Source organism: Myxocyprinus asiaticus, chromosome 28, assembly GCF_019703515.2.
Source record: "Myxocyprinus asiaticus isolate MX2 ecotype Aquarium Trade chromosome 28, UBuf_Myxa_2, whole genome shotgun sequence".
Classification (NCBI taxonomy): Eukaryota; Metazoa; Chordata; class Actinopteri; order Cypriniformes; family Catostomidae; genus Myxocyprinus; species Myxocyprinus asiaticus.
In genome coordinates, this window is record NC_059371.1 from 23,841,431 (window position 1) to 23,863,319 (window position 21,889).

At 39.2% G+C, this 21,889-nt stretch overlaps 1 protein-coding gene across 5 annotated transcripts in view; it reads right to left on the reverse strand.

The window, feature by feature from the left end:
- Positions 1 to 2,556: 2,556 nt before the first annotated feature.
- LOC127419532 (vasopressin V2 receptor-like) overlaps positions 2,557 to 21,889 on the reverse strand; it is an 81,114-nt gene continuing 61,781 nt past the window's right edge. For 4 of the 5 annotated variants that reach the window (XR_007893686.1, XR_007893688.1, XR_007893687.1 and 1 more), the window contains one exon: positions 4,126 to 4,255. Coding sequence is in view for 1 of the 5 variants with exons in the window: in XM_051661006.1 (XP_051516966.1) it covers positions 4,056 to 4,255; positions 7,551 to 8,232 (882 nt within the window). In the remaining 4 variants the exon portion in view is untranslated. Of the gene's footprint in view, positions 4,256 to 7,550; positions 8,233 to 21,889 lie in introns of all 5 variants that reach the window. The other variant, XM_051661006.1, reaches the window with a different exon arrangement.

Genomic DNA, 21,889 nt, shown 5'->3' on the forward strand with positions numbered 1-21,889 from the left:
AAAATGATTTTAGCAGCAGCTGATATGAGCTGACTTAAATTCTGTTTATCATCTCTCTCTCTCTCTCTCTCTCTCTCTCTCTCTCTCTCCTCCTCTCTCTCTCTCTCTCTCTCTCTCTCTCTCAGTCTCAGTGTAGTCCTAATGTAGAACAGCTTTTTGTAATCACATGAGGTATCCATGCATTCAGGAATTAAGTTTAATCAGTGCATGAAACTATTACAATAGTCTTCATTCAGGTTTTCTATTACATTAAATTGACCCTATTATTTTCTGTTCATCATTCTACAGTTTCATCATGTGGCATTTTGGCACATTTTGAACCCTGCTTCGTAGATTACTACCAGTACGTTATAATAGTTTTAGTGTTCTGATATGTGTTGTAATAAAGGTTTTTAACTTAAGACTTTAAAATACAACATAAACCTAGCACTCTTCTATTGGAACAATAATTATTTATACATAAGTTTCCATTAATGCTCCAAATGTTACCAAAAATTTCCCCCAAAAAATTGGCACAGCTTTTGGGGAAAACACACACTGTCTTTGGACTGGGGCGTTTAACATTCAGAAAGGAAAATTACTCGCAGGAACTCTGGCTTTCCTAGACTATTTGAAAACCTTTCATTCTTTGTTGCCACTACATGCTGTTTATTGTAGTTATATATTTTCAATACATATTTAAGTGTCTGTGTGTATGTTAGTGATCTGATTTATTTCCTTAGTATGATTCATAATCCCATCCTAAATCTGACCCTAATTACTTCTTCATGGAGGGGTTTGGCCATTCCGTGTCAACCTCTCAACAAATAAGCTACACTCCCCCTTTATATCTCTATAAACCCTCTCTATGAGAACAATAGCAATGAATAAGTGAATGACCTTGGGCACAGAACACTCTCCAGCATCAAATGCCAGAAATCTTCTGTAGTCCTCCTGAAACACTGCCATTAATAAAGAAAAAATTATGGCTTTATTCATAGGAATGTTTCGGAGATTAAAATCTATATTCCACACAGCCATGGCGTGTATTTTGCCGCCTAAACAGTGTTAATAAAGCTCAAGGCTTGATCGCTTGCCCAGCGGTTAATATACTGGTGTTCATTGCATTTCCTGTTCCCAGAGGAAATAGACTTAACAAGATTCAAAGGAAAATCCAGGTTACAAAACATGAAGATAACATGTACAGTTGTGCTCAATAGTTTGCATACCCTGGCAGAAATTGTGAAATTTTGGCATTGATTTTGAAAATATTAGACACCTAATATAAAGTGGGGCTGTATTTTTTTTTATCAAACAAATTTATACCACAAGTTCAGCTTTCATCTTATCTTTCTGCAGTACATTCTACAAATAGCTGTCTGGATAATGCAATTTGTCTTTGACAAAAAGGCTTAATGGAGACCATGAGGTTATTTGTGACCTCCTGATATACTTGTTATATGCCTTGCTCTTGCACTAATTTCAACTATTCCTGGAAAGGCTAACAATGGTGCTGAATTTTCTCCATTTACCATCTGCCTGAACAAGAATATACAGCTGTGTCAGAGTTGTCAAATGGTTTTGTAACCCTTTTGGAAGGCCCATTAAAGTATTTAAATCATAAAGAGCATGTGTTAAGATATCAACAACTAAAGTCTGTTAAAAACGCTATGCTCCCATAGGAACATCTGTTGTACAAAGAGGTTAATTCGGGTCTGTTGTTCACTCAAAAAAATATTTTAAGATGCACGCATTTCAATTTCATAACAGAATTCCATCAGATTGAATTGAGTAATCTTTAAAAAAAATTACAAAATAAATATTTGAAGTATTATTAAATTAATTTAATGTTGTTAAAAATTACACAGCTTAATTTGATGGAATTTTGTTATGAAATTGATATGCATAAATCTTAAAAATAGGCTAAAATATTTTTTGTGTTCATAAATCAAATCCTCTTTGACCATTACTATAATTTAAAAGGAATCCATCGAGTAATCTGAGATCTTGTGATCTTGGCCCACTTTCTGTGTCTAGATCTAGACTTAAAAAAAGAGGTGATTGTGCATTTAGGGTCGCTGGTCCGAAACTATGGAATAGTCTATCTCTCCACATCAGGCTAGCCCCTTCAATCTCAGCATTCAAATCTGTCCTAAAGACTTACCTGTTTTCTCTGGCTTTTAATATCCCATAATCATTGTGAATTGTGAATTTTAATATTTTATGTGTTTTTACCTTGTTTCCAGTTAAATCTGCTATAGCTGTTTTTTTTTTCTTCTTCTTCTTCTTTTTATACTGTACAGCACTTTGGTCAACCTTGGTTGTTTTTAAATGTGCTTTATAAATAAATATTGATTGATGATTGAAGATCATTTTAGACCAATTAATGCCAAAATTCACAAACTTTCACTTCTCTTTCTTTCACTTGTGGTTATGAAGAGAATTTAAATACACAAATTTAGGAAACTACACAAATCTAGGAAACCATTATATTTCAGAAACTGAAAACCAAAGACATTTTAACAATTTGTGATGCACACATGCAAATATAAAATTGTGAATGTAGCTGACAAAAAAAAAAAAAAAAAAAAAGGTACAAAGTAACAAATACTATCATCACAGCAACATTTTCAGAAAATGCTGTATTTATCCCCCCACAATACTATTCCATTGATTTTGGAATTCATGGAAAGTCTATTTACTTAGACACATACATCTCTCTCTAAAATGTTGAATAAATATGAAGATAAACATCCATCTACATATATTTTTTTATTTATCTACATCATATCTCATATGTTTTTATATAGTGTAGTCTTAAAAATTGATGCCTTTTTTTTTTAAATTGATGACTTGGACCAAACAATAAAGAAAAGCAGCCAATAAGTGCCCAATATAAATGGGAACTCCTTCAATACTGTTTAAAAGCATCCCAGGGTGATACCTCAAGAAGTTGGTTGAGAAAATGTCAAGAGTACATGTCTGCAAATTCTAGGCAAAGGGTGACTACTTTGAAGATGCTAAAATATAACACAGTTTTGATTTATTTTGGATTTTGTTTAGTCACAACATAATTCCCATAGTTCCATTTATGTTATTCCATAGTTTTGATGATTTTACTATTATTCTAAATGTAAAAAAAAAAAAAAAAGAAAATTATAATAAAGAATGACCAGTAGTGTAGTTCAGCTGTTAATGAGGAATTGAAAGTATTGCTCCTTTGCAAGCTGCTGGTGATTCACTGATTCAAGTAATTACAGTTTTTCTTCACCACAACCTATTTTTCAATATGTGTCACATTTACCTGTACTTTTCTAAATTATGTATTAAATTAGTATGGGGAAAAAAAGTCAAATATGGAATGCATTACTTCCACTTTTCAGTCCTGGGTTTATAGTGCTTTTTCTATGCTTCCAATGTGTGCTTCTTGTTTTGAATGTTCTCTCCTTTTGGCATGAATTTAGAACTGTCCCCTAGATATTGTTTCCATGCATGCATCACATAATTCATCCTCTTCCTCAGTCCTTGCCATAAAAGCACTGAATCTGAAGAAGACTTATGGCTGAAAGACCGATAAATGGGATGAAATAACTGGTTCTGAGGTTAAGGCCTTGATCTATCCCTCCTTCCTCACAATTGTCTACAATACTTCAGCTGTGTCATAGAATATATTGCTTAATAATTTATTTAATGTTTCTTTGCAGTTTAATTAAGTTCATTATAACAGTCAGCAATCTGACCAAGATCAGCCTCTTATTCAGAGGTCTATTGAATATGTGCCCTGTTTTACATAAAATTCTCATGAATTCATCCCCATATCATACACTGATCCCATTGGTCATTAATATGCCATGCTGCCATGCATATATGGTTCACTCGGTCAAAGCTGCGACTTCAGTTGCCCTGAAAGGAATATGTGGCTCCTGCATGTCGATGAAAACCTTGCAAAATCTCATGACAACATAGATGTCATTAAATCTTCTATATCTCAATGCATGGGGCCGATAGACCTGCAGCTATAAATCTCCTCCTCTGCTGACACTCAAGAGGAGGGTGGATTGGTTATTCAGTAGGGTTCAGAACTGGTTGTCCTTGGTGGTGAAGGTGTTTATGTCACTGGAGTAGTCATGCAGTGAACTCCTGCGGGGTGGCTTTGGGCGACAACGCAGCAAGAAGAGAAGCTCACGGGACACGCTGCTGGAAAATGCAGTGTAGATCCACGGATTAGTGCAGGAGTTTAGACTGGCTAACAGCATCAGGATAGTGAAAGCCACACCTGAAAATGAGGGAGAGGAGAAAGAAAAAATATATACAGTATGTTTTCATGTACAGGCTAGTCAAGTTCTTCCACACTAGACTAAGTGAACCTTTTCTTTATGGATCTCGCTTAGTGCATAGGGGCATTGTTATGCTGGAACAGAAAAGAGCCTCGACTGTTGTCATCTATTTGGAAACACAGAATTCTTTAGAATATCAAAGTATGCCGAAGCATTCAGATTAGTCTTCACTGGGATTCTTGGAATGGCTAAACCCATTAATTAAAAGGGGTTGGCCACATAATGTAGTGTATTGTCCTCATTATACCACTACTATATTGGGTACAGTGTCGTGACACCTCAAAATGTGCTGATCTAAGCAGAAGTCTGCATGGTAGTCATTAGCACTCAAAATTAGTCATTTGTAAAGTACATACAATTAACGTATTAATGTGAAAGCAATTTCTGCGTCTACCCTACTCAGTGTTGATCTAAAACTCAATAATGTCACTTTTTGGGGATAACATTTCATCTGGAAAATATTCTGATCAGACACTTCTTTGAAAACTGACTGGCTTTAAAACTTAACAGGAAATAATAGAGAGATGAAATCACCAAAGCAGAGAAGGTATATGAGACATATATTCAGAGAGAGAGAGAGAGAGAGAGAGAGAGAGAGGAGATAGGTCTTGTACTTGCATGACACTTTAATCAGAAAGATGGAATAAAACGCTCTTGGCTCCTCTCTACTGAAATTATTAAATTACTTTTTAAATTACCTTATGTGATAACAATGATAAATTATGATTAATTTTTCATTGTGAGAAAGGCAGGGAGGGGATCTCTTATCGTAAACAGTGTACTGTATATACATTTAACTGTTCTATCAATTGCTAATTTGCCGAAAATAAACAGCTGATACAAATCAAATGCAGCTAGTGTTTAAGCACGTTTGTACACTCTTCACTCCGCCCTGACTCACTTCGACAAAAACAACACATATATCAGGATGCTATTCATTGATTTCAGTTCTGCCTTCAATACTTTGATCCCATCCAAGCTGATCTCCAAGCTCACTGATCTTAGCATCAGCCCCTCCCTCTGCAACTGGACCTTGGACTTTCTCACTAACAGACCACAGTCTGTTAGGATCAGCAACCAAAACTCCTCCACCCTCACTTTGAACACTGGTGCACCACAGGGCTGTGTGCTGAGTCCAATCCTCTACTCCCTCTTCACCCACGACTGCCTACTGGGAAGAGGTACAGCACCTGGCAGTGTGGTGTGTCAACAACAATTTCACACTCAACACCCAGAAGACCAAGGAGCTGATTGTGTACTACCGGCGGACTAGGAAAGGCCACACATACACTCCCATCTACATTGATGGGGACGAAGTGGAGCGTGTGACTAGCTTCTAGTTCCTGGGTGTCCACATCTCTGAAGACCTTTCCTGGACCTACAACACATCCACTTTGATCAAAAAGGCACAACAGCACCTTTCCTTCCTTAGGAAGCTAAGGAAAGCTCATCTGTCCCCCCACATCCTGCTGAACTTTTACCGTTGCACTATTGAAAGTATACTAACAAACTGCATCACAGTGTGGTATGGCAACTGCACTCTCTCAGACCAGAAGGCCCTACAGCGAGTGGTGAAAACTGCCCAATACATCACTGGTGTTCAGCTACCCTCCATCAAAGACATTCACCACAAACGCTGCTTAAGGAGGGTGAGAAGCATTATCAAAAACACCTCTCACCCAACCATGGTCTGTTTACTCCTCTCCCATTTGGGAGACGCTATAGGAGTCTTCGCTGTCGCACCAGCAGACTCAGGAACAGTTTCTTTCCCTCAGCTGTCAACCTACTGAACTCTAAACTCAGGCGCTGAACACTACATCCCACTCAGAATACATACTTTTTCTTTGCACGTTCCCTTGCACATTTCTTTCACATCATTTCTACCTCTTGATGTCACTTGCACTGTTATGGTCACCAGCCATATATATATATATTTACTTATTTATACTTCATTCTGTACAATGCACCTTCAGTGTTTATATTTCTTCATTTGCACCTTGTACTATATTCATAGATATAGACATTTGCATTGAGCTGGTCTCTGCTTCTCTACCTCATAACTTTGCACTCCATATAAATCTTTATTGTATATGCTCATATATATATATATATATATATATATATATATATATATATACAGTTGTGCTCAAAAGTTTGCATACCCTGGCAGAAATTGTGAAATTTTGGCAATGATTTTGAAAATATGACTGATCATGCAAAAAATGTAAGGATAGTGATCATATGAAGCCATTTATCATCACATAGTTGTTTGGCTCCTTTTTAAATCATAATGATAACAGAAATCACCCAAATGGCCCTGATCAAAAGTTTACATACCCTTGAATGTTTGGCCTTGTTACAAACACACAAGGTGACACACGCAGGTTTAAATAGCAATTGAAGATTATTTTCCCACACCTGTGGCTTTTTAAATTGCAGTTAGTGTCTGTGTATAAATAGTCAGTGAGTTTGTTAGCTCTCACATGGATGCATTAAGCAGGCTAGATGCTGAGCCATGGGGAGCAGAAAAGAACTGTCAAAAGAGCTGCGTAACAAGGTAATGGAACTTTATAAAGATGGAAAAGGATATAAAAAGATATCCAAAGCCTTGAAAATGTCAAGATGTCAATGTCAATGTGCTCCTTGAATCAACCACACCATCTTTTTCCAGAGCAGCCTGTATTTCTCCTGAGGTTACCTGTGGGTTTTTCTTTGTATCCTGAACAATTCTTCGATCAGGGCCATTTGGGTGATTTCTGTTACCATTATGATTTAAAAAGGAGCCAAACAAGTATGTGATAAAAATGGCTTCATATGATCACTATCCTTAAATAAAAGATTGTTTTTTTGCATGATCAGTCATATTTTCAAAATCAATGCCAAAATTTCACAATTTCTGCCAGGGTGTGCATACTTTTGAGCACAACTGTATATATATATACATACATATTGCTATTTGCACTTCTGGTTAGATGCTAACTGCATTTCATTGGCTCTGTACCTGTACTCCGCACAATGACAATAAAGTTGAATCTAATCTAATATAATCTAACTGCATTGATGGGCTCTACATTTTCTTAAACATTCTTGAACCTTTTTGTGAAATGTTTCACTTGAAAAGTGTCACTTGGTTTGATATTTTATATCATGCAAAAACATTCCTAAGTTTTTAAGCGAGGCCTAAGTCTCCAAATACAACTGTCACCTTCTTGTAAGGACTGCATTATTTCTCACCTTGGTCAGGTGGGTTGGGGTCCCAGGCAGCCCAGAGCTGTACGCTGAAGAAAGGTGACCAGCACATGGTATAGACAAGCACAATGACCAGAGTCATCTTTACCGTTTTAGACATAGCTTTAGATACACCTGTAAAAGGTGGAGGAATGGGGCAAGGAGGGAAAGAGGGGACTGATGAAGGACTGCAGTGCTCAGTTGGGTTGTTATAGGATGTCCTGTGAGGAACAGAGTAACCAAGTGAGGTCTGACAGCAAGCACTTTGAGGCTTAGGGGAAAGTATTCTGCTCTGGTTGTTGTCCTGGATAGAGGCAGGTTTGTTGCAGATGGCATGAGGGCAAGTCTGAATGGGAGGCAGCACATCAGGGGACTGTGAACTGTAAGTGTGAGCCTGTGAGGTTCGATAATTTGGACAGTAGCTGTCCTGGCCCGATTGGTCACAACAATCTGGCTCTGGTGCGTCCTCAGAGTTGAATGTGTTAGAATGAGAAGAGTCACTGTTGTTGTTCTTTTTATGGAGTTCTTCTTGTGGTATGCATGAGTGTCTTGCTCGCTCTCTGACTGTGCTGGCCTGCTTTTTCAGGCTGGGAAAGTGAAAAAGCACCATGTTCTTCTTCATGTCAGCAGAAACCACACACTCTGATTTCAGATAAATGTTGTCATGGATCTCTTTGAATATTCGTACCTAGACACACAAAAATCTAGTTAATACATGTTGGACATGTGTTAAAAAAAATAGGAAAAAATAGTAAATACCCCTAAGTTGATTATAATGCTTCAAAATTGTATCAAACAACTGCAACCTTTCAACTTGTTGGACAAAATTTTGCAATTGTTCAAGAAAAAATTGGAGAATCAGTGTACTTAAAGGTATTTACAAGCCTATTTTTTTCTTTTGTTTACTGCATTGTATCCTGCACCTGTACCCAACTTGGTTTAGATCATATGCATATTTTTCTATAATTTCTCTATGAGTTACAAAATGTCTTTGTTTGAATAGATTACTGTACCTATAAAGCTATGTAATGTTAAAGGTGCACTCAGTAATTTTTCCTCTTTAAAAAAAAGTTTTACTCCTAATGAAATGAAAAGTAATTTTGAAAGATATGTACAAAATCATGACCACTCACATGAACTGAAGATCCCAATCATATCAATATCCTCATAAAAGCTGTGTTATTCTACATGGAGAGGCTCCCCTCATGGGGGCTGCCAAATTAGGATCACATGGCCAGTTGAATACTACTCGCTTAATTTCAGTAACTGCTCTCTTATTGGACGCTTTAACTTATAGATCAAATTAATCTTGGCTGACTGTGAACAATGAATTTCTACAATGTCATCTATAACTGAAAACTTTTGCATTTGAAATGCTGCATCCATACCACTAGGTGTCAGTGTAACACCCTATCTTCACCGGGCGCGTCCACTGACGCGACGCGCCGCAACGGCTTGACGCTGTCTACACTGGACGCATCAACATGAATGTTCAAACCCGTTTAATTTGTGTAGTAGCGCCAGTGAGTGCAGCGCAAAATGGAGCGTGACACCCATTTATTGTCGTGCAACGGATGTGCCGCAATTGTCGCTTCCAGTGTAGACAGCATCATTGATTATAATGGGGTTCTATTGTTTTTGATGCAACATGCCGCTCGCGTCCAGTGTAGACAGGGTGCGAGTCCAAGATGACATATTAAAAAAATTAATGGGTGCACCTTTAAGACTTTTTTGTAGTCACATAGACCATTATAGATTGGCCCATCTGTGATTTTTAAAATGAAAACGAGGCTGTGAGGGATAGAATTACTATCACTTTAATGGCATGCACAATATTATTATTTTTTTTTTTGTCTTCTGAAATATCTTGGAGATATTTTTCAATGTTTTGTCCATGGAACAATCCAAAACACTTTAAACTGCAGTAGCCTACAGCTTATTGAAGAGATGTCTATCCTTCACGGCCTCATTAGTGTTTCCATCAAAAATCAAAGAGAGCTTCTGTGAATAAGGTATGCTTTGTTTGGATTAAATTTGTTTATAAGGATGAATACTTGTGAAAATGGAAATTCACATGTTCCATATAAAATTAATTATAAAACGATAAAGGAGGGTTTATTGAAAACTGTGTTATCACGGAGGTTTTGCGCACGTGCTGTTTATTTATTTATATTTTTATTGCAATTATACATGACAAAACAGGGAATAGTGTGTTGTTTATTAAGTACAGAGATGTAACTGATGTGACGCTGGTGTCTTGGAGTGGAAGAGAGGAGACACAGGAGCAGAATTTTTAAAGGATTTAATTATAAATGCTGGAGTGGAACAAATGATGGAGCTAGCTTCACAAGATAACAAAAGGAAACACTTTAACAATACACTTCATTAACTCAACACTTCAAGGACTGACAAATGAAGAAAACTAGAGGGTATTTATACACAAAGAACTAATGAGGGAATGGAAGACAGGTGAGGATGATGAACTGTTGGAAGAGATTAGGGCAGTGAACTATGTGTGATGTAGTCCAGTGGAACACTTCAAAATAAGAGTCCTTGAAGAAAATGAGGGAGACAGACTGTGACATTACCCCCCCCAAATGTCAACTCCTGGCGCCCAACGACGGATGAGGGTATGATGATGCAGAAGATGAAGGATCCAAGGAGGATGATCAGGAGGCAGCTTCAGGACTGGAAATGGATCAGGAGGCCTGGGAGGCAGCCACAGGGCAGGGACTGGGTCTGGAGGCAGAGACTCTGGGGAAGCGGGTGGAGCCATGGAAGGCGGAGTTATAAGAGGATCGAGGGAAGAGTCTATGGAAGGCTTGGGGCTGAGAGCCGTGGGAGAGTACAGGCAGAGACTGGGGAACGACCTCCATGGTCATGAGCATAGGCAGAGTCTGGGGAGGAGGAGTCCTTTTCCTTCTCCTCTTCCAGCCAGCAGTGAGCGTGGATACGGGGATGGTCGAGGCTACAGGCGCTGGGATGATCGAGGCTACAGGCACTGGCTCGTTAACCGTGGCAGGTATGGGCACTGGCTCGTTAACCGTGGCAGGCATGGGCACAGGTTGTGGCCCGGGGTTCCCACCATAATTCACAGCATATGGGGGAAATGCAACTTCCATGGTCACTACCGTTGACTGCAGCAGGGTATTGACCACCGGAACCTGGAAAGGATGAGCCCCCCAAAAACATTTAGGGGAATTGTATGGAGGAGTCACCTTGGAGATAGGGGGTGTGGAAGGCACAGAGACAGGGGCCATGGAAGAAGTCAATTTCTGTATTAGACATGATGTGAGTGAAGGGTTATGCATATTCAGGGTGGCTAGGATGTAATTCACCAAGGGAAGATCTGTGGGTCTGTGGAAGTTTAATCCCATTCCATAAATGGGTTTGAGGTATATATCCGGTATTGAAGTCGAAGCAACGAGGTGAAGGAACTTGGTTGTATATTCCAAGAGGGGAAGATCCTGCCTGAACAGCTCCAGGAATAACTGTGTTGGCTCCATGCTCAGTGATGCGCTCATCGAGGAGAGGCTTTGTAGGATACGTTAGGAGGAACAGGGAAGTATATCCATATTTTCGATGGTCAGTCCTTCTGTAACATTGGTGTCTAGAAGTGGAAGAGAGGAGACGCAGGAGTAGAATCTTTAAATCCTTTAATTATAAATGCTGGAGTGGAACATACGCTGGAGTAGAACAAACAATGGAGCTAACTTCACAAGATAACAAAACAAGGAAACACGTTAACAATACACTTCATTAACTCAACACAACACTACAAGGACTGACAAATGATGAAGAAAACTAGAGGGTATTTATACACAAAGAACTAATGAGGGAATGGAAGGCAGGTGGGGATGAGGATGAACAGATGGAAGTGATTAGGGCAGTGAACTATGGGTGATGTAGTCCAGTGGAAAACTTCAAAATAAGAGTCCTTGAAGAAAATGAGGGAGACAGACTGTGACAACAGAGATGCATTTCTCACTCTCAACTTGTCCTCTGTTCTACAGGTATGTATTGTGCTAAACATACACAAAACATCCATTTTATAGGGAGTATGATATGAATGAAAAATATGCCACATTATTTGTAATTAGCCTACCTGGTATTTCTCTCCTGAATGTTTTATTTTAATCGAAGACAGCTCTCATTGTCGAGTTGAAACATTACTGTATTATTGTGAGAAATAGGCCTCAGATGGAACAATGTGACCTTGATGCTTGCTTATCTGCTTTGTATGTTTTCGGCACTGTCTTGATCACAAAATATACTTGATAAGAAGTATCAAGAAGTTACTTCTGTAAGCGAGAGAAAACAACACCATATATGGAGGATTGAGAACGTTTGAGGTAAAGGGTGTAACCAGTCTCATGTGACAAGAACCATATAAACCCCTTGCTTGCTTTTAATAAACCGAAGAACTGCTTGTGACATTCTGTGTCCGTGTATTTCTTCCCACCAGTGAATTCATCTCCTGATCGAAGACTGACTGCGAGGAAAGCAGAATAAAGCATCCGAATCTTATTTTACTAACAGTCCTGGTGTCAGAAGTGGGATATCTCCGGACATGTAAGATCTTATTATAATTTATCTGCCTGTCTGTGAGATATCTATTAAATATTGTTATAAAACGATTCAAGTAAAACTCCTTGTATCTCTACGATGGTCAGGATCCATCTGTGACACAACTGCAGTATGTGTCACTAGTCGTAGAATGAACGATTCCAGTTAAACTCCTTGTATCTCTGTGAAGGTCAGGATCCGTCCGTGATACAACTGCGGTATGTGTCACAAGTCGTAGAACGATAAATTCACAAAAACTGCGGTCAGATCTCACGAGAGGTGAGGATCTTTGTTGTTCAAGTCTTTTAAAAGGCCAGTCCTGTGGATGAAGTGCGGCGGATTCCACTAACAGTCAGTAGGAGTTTCACTGCCGCATTCACTCTTCGTGATAGGAATGAACTTTGATGAAATCAGAGAATTGTTCATACTAAAAACCAAAACAAGAAACATTTTTGTTGTTTGAACAAAATGGGACAAACGATAAGTAGACCAATAATAGGCGAAACGCCCATACATTGGATGTTTATAAATAACAAAAGTTTCAGAACCTAACCATTTGTCAGTAACCTGGAAGGATGGTCAGAGGGAAAAATGCAATTCGATCCATTTCCACGAGAGGGGTTGTTCAAAAAGATAGATTTAGACAACGGCAATTCAGTGGTGAACAAAGGATGGGGCGACCCAGAATGGGATTATAAATATATGAAAAATAATTTGAGGTGACCGAGAAAGAGTTAATTGACGAAGTCCCCGCAATGGCTAGCACGCACAATCTACTGGAAATAAAAATGGAGGAAGAAGCCAAATCCACGAAATTAAGATCACAAGAAAAAGGGAAAGACGGTAAGATAATGTTAAAACAAACACTAGATTTTAAATGGGCTAACCCACAGATGTTCAGACATATGACAAAATTTCTAATCAAATTATCAGACCGTAAACAAGATCTTTTTGCCAGATTTGTTCAAAATGCATGCTTTTGTAATCATACCAGACTCTCCATTTTGTTTAATGGGCCAAGATATATTGCATAAAATTGGTGCACAAATCGTTTTTGACTCATGTTTCCTGCTGTGTATTCAGTCACTGTGCCTACAGGAGGTGTGGGCGAGAAGGTGAGCCGAACACAACTGCTGAAGGCTGATGAAGCAATAATTAACCTCAGACTATGGGCTCAGCACAAAGACGAAGCTGGCTTTATAGATGTGAAACCACATACAGCTAAATTAGCAGTAACCACCCCAGTATACTGTAAGTAATATCCACTATCGATTGAAGATATAAGGTATTCTAATACCAACACACTCTCCATACAATACTCCAATAAGTCCTGTGAGAAAGGCTAATGGAACATGGAGATTGACATAAGAATGATTCAATTGAACCACTTTTTCCAATAGTCCCAGATGTATAAACAATTATTAATTTAATACCATCAACACATGGTCATTTTACTGTAATTGATTTATGTTCTGCCTTTATCAGTGTACCTGTTTCGCCTGTGACCCAGCCATTGTTCGTATTCACCTACGGGGGCCAACAGTATACATGGATGAGATTGCCACAAGGGTACAGAGATTCGCCGGCTGTCTTCACAGCTGTTGTGCACTGTACATTACAGGATGTGAAACTTCCACCTGACACATGCCTGTTGCAGTATGCCGACGACATCCTGGTTATTGTTAAAACATCAGAGGATTGCAGAAAAGCATCAATTATTAATTGAAGCTACAGTGGGTCAAACAAAAGGTTGAATACCTTGGACATGTGCTAACAAAGGGGATTGTATGCATGTCTGCAGAACAAATCAAGACAATTCAACACTGAACAATGTTGATGCAATCCAATGGACTATGTAAATGGACTTGGCATTTAAACATCTGAAGTAATACCTTGGGAAACCACCAGCACTGGGTCTTCCAGACTACAGCAAGCCTTTCCATCTGTACATGCACGAGGCTGGGGGGACTGCTGCTGCAATCCTTTCCCAGGAACACGGGGGCTCTTACCGCCCAGTGACATATTTATCTAAAACACTGGATTCGGTTGCAAAGGGCTTCCCTGGTTGTCTGTGAGCAGTGGCTGCAACAGCGATGATGGTACAGGATGCAGAACAAGTTGTGCTTTCACATCCTCTGATTATGCACACAACTCACCAGGTAGGTGCTATTATGCACAATATTTCAACACAACACATGACTGCACAAAGACAGTCTGGTTGTGAAGCTATTTTAACATCTATTGCTAATTTGACTCTAAAACCAACCAGTGTGGTCCACGGACCAACAACCATCTGCATAATTTGTTGGTTCAGGGCACTTTCGAGCATGACTCACATGATTGTATGGAGAGAATACAGGTTTCCACTGCATGCAGACCGGATGTTTCTGCATCCACTCTGCAAGAGGGGAGACACTGGTATGTAGATGGCTCATGCTATAAACCAAATGACAATGTGTACTGGTGTGGTTACGCAATTACAGAGCTACCCAATCAAATTAATGAAGCATACTCGTTACCATACAAATCAGCACAAGCTGCTGAACTAGTAGCATTAACAAGAGCCTGTCAATTGGCAGAAGGCCAATGCATAAATATATTTACAGATTCAAAGTATGCATATGGGGTAGTGCACGATTTTGCAAAATTATGGGAAGAAAGAAATTATAAAACTTTGGATGGAAAATCAGTATCACATCACAATGTGGTAGCTGATTTGATTAAAACAGCACAGTTGCCTTCCAAATTAGCAGTAATCAAAGTGGCAGGCCATGACATTGGTGACTCAGAGGAAGCAAAGGGCAACAGGCTTGCAGATGAAGTAGAAAAGTGGGCAGCAAAAGAAGTAATTCATAGCCCTCACACAGGTGAATGGGATACCAAAGTGGGCATAGTACCAGTGATGCATTCCACATTGACTAGTGATCTAGACAAAAAATTTTGCAACAAACCCAACAGCACATGACTTAGAGCATTGGGCAGCCAATGAGGTATCAGATGATAGGGGACTGCTTAAAGGCAAAACAAAAACGATTAGCACTACCAACATCAGCAATAGTGCTGTTGTGCAGACATTATCATGGCATATCACATATTTCAAAAGAAAAGGTGATACAGACGATCAATTAATTGCATTGCATTGCAAATGTGAGAAAAACGGTATCTTTAATTCTAGACGCGTGCTTAGTGTGAGCACAAAATAACAACAACAAGACTGTCTCCATTTGAAATGCCCAAAGAAAAGCCCACTCACCCATTTGTTCCAAACCAGCAGGTCCTAGTGAAGTGTCTGAAACCAACGAAGCTTGGTGAGCCCAAGTATCTGGGTCCAACAACGGTTCTGGCGGTAACAAGGATGGGGTACTGACAGATCTGCAACCACAGTGGATACACGCAAGCTGCGTGAAGCCTGCACCTGGGGAGAGCCTGACTATTTCGAAAGCAAACGGTGAAAGTACTGGAGGAGCTGAACACGCAGCGCCAGTGCCTAATCGGGAACTTGAGAATTAGAAGGGATGAAGAATGAAGTTCTTTATAATGTCACTCTGTCTTATGACAGTAGTCGAAGCTCGTATATCTAGCGGTAAGACGTGGATAGATGATGGTGATGCACCACATACCTATGCTACCAGTTTGTGGTGGAAAGTTACTAACTTTACGGCCAAAAACTAGGGAAAGAAAGGTAGTTGTTATGTATGTACGCATATGCTGCATAGTGCATCTACACCAGCGGTAAAGGTACACTGCTCTGCCGGAATTGTGGACAGGTAGATGTGCCATGTTAGAATAAAGTGACCACACCATGGTGGTCCGAGCTATTGAGAAAACAACAAACAGAAGGAGAAATAGTCTAAATAGACCCAATACCACACCGAGAGAACACAGATTATGGACAGGAACAGAGAAATTCTTTGGAGCACTGTTCCCATAAGTGGGTGTTGCAGTAATACAGCAAGAAATTGAAAAGACTAGATATGAACTGATATCATTCATAAATTCAACAAAAACAACGACTGACGCAGTATACCAAGAACAAAAAGGCCTAAGATTAACAACTGCCAGTGATACCACACCGAGAGAACACAGATTATGGACAGGAACAGAGAAATTCTTTGGAGCACTGTTCCCATAAGTGGGTGTTGCAGTAATACAGCAAGAAGTTGAAATGACTAGATATGAACTGATATCATTCATAAATTCAACAAAAACAACGATTGACACAGTACACCAAGAACTAAAAGGCCTAAGATTAACAGCTGCCAGTGGAGGAGTATATGTTATCATGGGAACGACTTGCTGTACTTTCATTCCAGAAAACCTTGAAGATGCTGATAGAAATGGTTATGGGACACATTGGGAGGAATATGATGGTAATGAGTAAAAGATAGAATGTAAGGTAAACAAGATTTGATTTTTGAATAGCCATCTGAGGAACTTGTCTCTTCGAGACAAAAGTGGGCAATGTGAGAAATAGGCCTCAGATGGAACAATGTGACCTTGATGCTTGCTTATCTGCTTTGTATGTTTTCGGCACTGCCTTGATCACAAAATATACTTGATAAGAATGTACTTCTGTAAGCGAGAGGAAACAACCCCATATATGGAGGTTTGAGAGAGTTTGAGGTAAAGGGGGTAACCAGCCTTGTTCGGCAATAGCACTGCCCACAACCGCAAAGCCCTGCAAAGGGTGGTGCGATCTGCCAGACACATCACCGGAGGTGAGCTTCCCTCCCTCCAGGACATATATACCAGGCGGTGTGTGAAAAAAGCTCAGAGGATCGTCAGAGACTCCAGCCACCCGGGCCATGGGCTGTTCTCACTGCTACCAGCAGGCAGACTGTATCGCAGCATCAGGACCCGCACCAGCTGACTTCATGACAGCTTCTTCCCCCAAGCAATCAGTTTTTTGAACTCTTGATCTCCCACGATCAAACTACATCAGCACTGCACTTTATTACTCTTATATCTCACACCGGACTGTCATAAATTATATTATTATTATATTATATTCTCTCTTAACAACACACTGGCAAGTTACTATCAACCGACAGCCTGAATGTCAATACAGTACAATACAACCTACTGTACATTTTATATATACTATATATACTTTTTTATTGTATAATGTGTATTCTATATTGTTTGTATTGTATAATGTACATTGTATGTTATTATTTGTTTATTGTGTTATGTGTAATTATGTGTATATTAGATTTTAAATTGTGTTGTGTTAATCTGATGTTTATTGTAAATTGGTATATGTCTCATCACTGTCACGACTACTATGTTGCTCGGAACTGCACCCAAGAATTTCACACACTATTGCATTTGTGTATATGGTTGTGTGACAATAAAAGTGATTTGATTTTGATTTGTTTTTTGTTTTTTTTGTGAACCATATAAACCCCTTGCTTGCTTTTAATAAATCGAAGAACTGCTTGTGACATTCTGTGTCCGTGTATTTCTTCCCACCGGTGAATTCATCTCCTGATCGAAGATTGACTGCGAGGAAGGCAGAATAAAGCTTCCGAATCGTATTTTACTAACAATTATTCTCTGTGTTGTATATTTTAGTTGTATGTCGTGTATAAGTTCATATTTGACGCTAATTGAGTATTGAAGATAGCGCGAGCGGTTGGCAGTTCCACGAGGAGATATTCACAACACGTGAATTTTCTGTCAGGCCAATTTATTTTTTAAGTGAATAACTAAATTAAGCTTTTCTTTAATCTCACAAAATAGATGTATATGCAAGATCTAAATTATCTTTATTGATCCAGAAGAAGAGATGTTGATATGGACATACTAGCTACTTTAATACTGTGGTGGATTAGAATTTCAGTTTTTAGATCAACGTTAACGTTCCATTCATCTAAAATGGTTTGCCATATTAAATACATTTTTTTTTTTTTTTTTATGATTAACATTTGTATTTATTAAAACACAGGAAAACAAAACATAATTATAAATACACAAAATCAACTTTTTACACCCACTACCACCCTTCCTCCTCCCCAACCCCAACCCCACCCCACCCCAAACCTCAACAAACATCCCTGTGGTCTTAGATGAACACATATAAAAGAATACAAAAACAAAAAACAAACAACTAAAAGAGGAAAAAAGAGAATAATAATAATAATAATAATAATAATAATAAAATACATATATATACAAATATACAAATCACACACACTGACAATTACCCCTCTCTCTCCACTATTCCACCCGAGAACCCTCCAAGAATGCTAAATATCCACCCCATTTTCCCACAAACAGATCCGGATTCCCCAGTCTTCTATAAGACCCCTCCTCTAAGGCCGCCACTCTCCCCATCTCCGAGCACCACTCCTGAAACAGGGGTGCTCCAACCGACTTCCAACCGCACAAAATCACCCACCTGGTGACCATAACACAGGTCAGGACCCAGTCCGCCACATGTTTATTCTCCACATTCATTTCTGCCCCATCTCCCAAAATACAGAGTCTGGGGCAAAATGAAACCCGAGTGCCCAAGACCTTACATACAAAATTCTGAACTCTCAACCAAAACCCCTGGATCTCAACGCACCCCCAAAAAACATGGGTTATTTCTCAATCCTCCAATTGGCATCGCCAGCAGGTAGGTGTGTCTTTAAGACCAAGCCTATACAGTCTAGAGGGGGTCCAATAGAATCTATGTAAAATCTTGAACTGAATGAGGCGAACCCTTGCATCTCTAGATACAAACTTGACATTTTCCAGAATCTTAGTCCACACTCCATCCTCCAATACCAAATTCAAATCTTTCTCCCATAATCTCTTAATAGAAGTTAAGGCTCCATACCCCATACTCTGAATTAACAGGGAGTAGTACACTGATGCCTCATGACCTTTTCCAAAAGCTGCAATCACCTCACCCAAAGCATCTGCCTCCTTAGGGGGGTGTGTGCTACTCCCAAAAATAGTATAAAGCAGGTGGGGCAATTGTAAATATCTATAAAACTGAGGTCTGGGGATCCCAAAATGTTGGACCAAGTTTTCAAATGATCTCAACACTCTCATTCTCTTTCATATAGGTCACCAAGTGTAGCAACCCCCTTCACAATCCACTCTGGCCAGCAGAAAGGGGACTTGCCAATACATAATCTTGGGTTCTGCCATATACTCGAGGCAACATTTATATAAGTGTCCAATTTAAACAATCTGGACACTTTAGTCCATACCGAGTGTAAACGCGAAATAACGGGGTGTAACTTAACTTTTCTGATTAGTTTGATAGAGATGCTTTGTTATGGCGAAATAGGGGCAAGAACTGCCTGTTCAATAACAAACCAGGGAGGGGCTCTCTCAGGTGGAAGTGACCAATGAGCCAAATGTCTGAGACTGAACGCATAGTAATAAAATAAAATCTTGGGTAGGCCTAGCCCACCTTTGTCAATCAGCCTATGTAACTTATTAAAATGCAATCTGGGACGTTTACCATTCCAAATGAAGGACTTCGCTATGCTATCAAATTGCTTGAAATAAGAGAGGGGGACATCTACAGGGAGAGATTGTAGCAGGTAGTTAAATTTTGGAATACAATTCATTTTGATAACATTAACCTTCCCAATCATAGATAAAGGTAATGAAGCCCACCTGCCCACATCGCTCAAAAATCTTTTTATTAAAGGGTCAAAATTAACACTAACTAAATCAGACAAATTTACTGGGAATAAAATACCCAAATATTCAATGCCCTGTTTGGGCCATGGGAAGGCACCCGGCTGAAAAGCCGTTATTGAACAGTACGCTGTCAAAGCCAAAGCTTCGGATTTAGACCAATTGACTTTGTATCCTGAGAACTTGGAAAAGGAATTAATAATTCTGTGGAGGCAAGGCATAGATCTAGTAGGTTCAGAGACAAATAATAAAATATCATCTGCATAAAGCAGAAGCTTATGCGCCACACCTCCTGCCTCCACCCCCGGAAAATCATCCTCCTTTCTTATCGTGGCTGCTAATGGTTCCAGGGCAAGACAGAACAATAAAGGGGAAAGAGGGCAGCCCTGCCGAGTGCCATTATCCAGAGTAAAATAATCTGAAATTAATCCATTTGTTTGTACCGCTGCTACAGGGTGTCTATAAAGTAACTTAATCCAACCAATAAATGTACTCCCGAACCCATATATTTCCAAAATCTTAAAAAGATAATCCCATTCTACCATATCAAACGCCTTTTCGGCATCAAGTGAGATGGCAGCGACCGGAGATTGATCATTCACTACTGACCACATGATATTGATGAAACGCCTAATGTTATCAGAAGAGCTATGGCCCCAAATAAATCCCACCTGATCTATATGTATAAGAGATGTCATAACATTACTTAATCGGTAAGCCAAAATTTTTGACAATATTTTTACATCTAGTTGGATCAGGGAGATTGGACAGTAACTTTTACACTCGCTTGGATCTTTGTCCTTTTTAAGAATCAGACTTGTGTCATGGTTGGAGGAAGCTTTCCATTCTTTAATGATTCAGTATAAACTTCTAACAAAAGTGGAGCCAGTTCTGTAGCATAGGATCTAAAAAATTCTGCGGCAAAACCATCTGGCCCCAGAGCCATACCAATAGGTAGGGACTTAATTACCCCGTCAAGCTCCTCCAAGGTTATCTCAGGATCAAGAGAGTTTTTTGCTCAATCGTCAATTTAGGAAGATCTAATGGTTCCACAAAGTTTCTAATATCTTCATCAGTGGACGAAGACGTGGAACTATAAAGATCAAGATAGAATTCTTTAAACGCATTATTAATATCAATGGCTGAGGTAAAAATTCACCACCAGCAGATTTCACTAAGGAAAGATAGGTAGAGACTCTCTCTGCTTTATATATCTAGCCAAAAGCTTCCCTGCTTTATCACCCGACTCAGAGTATGACTGTCTTGCCTTGAATAACCAAAACGCCACTTCCCGCGACAAAATAGTATTATATCTATATTTCAATCGGGTCAATTCTCTGAGGCCATCAGATGACATATGGCGCTTCAGCCTCGGCACTTTTAATATTTCCTTCCAACTCCACAAGTTCTTGTGCTTTGGATTTTTTGGTGAATGAGGCATACTGTATGATCCGACCTCTAAGAACTACCTTAAGTGCCTCCCAAGCCACGCCCACAGAGGATACTGAGGACCAGTTGGTCTCCATATAAACTATTTTGAGTTCAGTCTTTAACATTTGTTGGAAATCAGGATTTTGCAAAAGGGACACATTAAGGTGGCAACTATATGATTTCTTTTTCTCTGTATATGGCAACACCTCTAAACTCACCAGGGCGTGATCTGAGAGTAAGATATTTCCAATTGAGCAATCAACAACAGATGAAATGAGGGATCTGGATATCAAAAAAAATCTATTCTAGAATAAATCTTATGGACTGATGAAAAAAATGTATAGTCCCTACCAGATGGGTTCAGAAGATTCCAAATTCCAGATTCCAAAAAAAGACCAAGATTTTTACACATCCTGTGAAGCGTCAGTGTTGCTCTAGGGGGCTTACACACTTTTACTTCAATGTGATCAAGGACTTGGTCCAAAGATTAAAGCCAGCGGTGTGCAGCATCCCTTCAAGATCTATAAAAAAGCCCTGATCATCAGCGTTAGGTGTGTAAATATTAGCCAAAATCAACCTTTGCCCTTGAATTTCAGCTAAAACAATAATGACTCTTCCTAATTTATCTTTAGTCTGTTTGAGACATTTGAATTGTAAATGTTTATTTACCAAAATAATGACTCCCTTACTCTTACTTGAGCCAG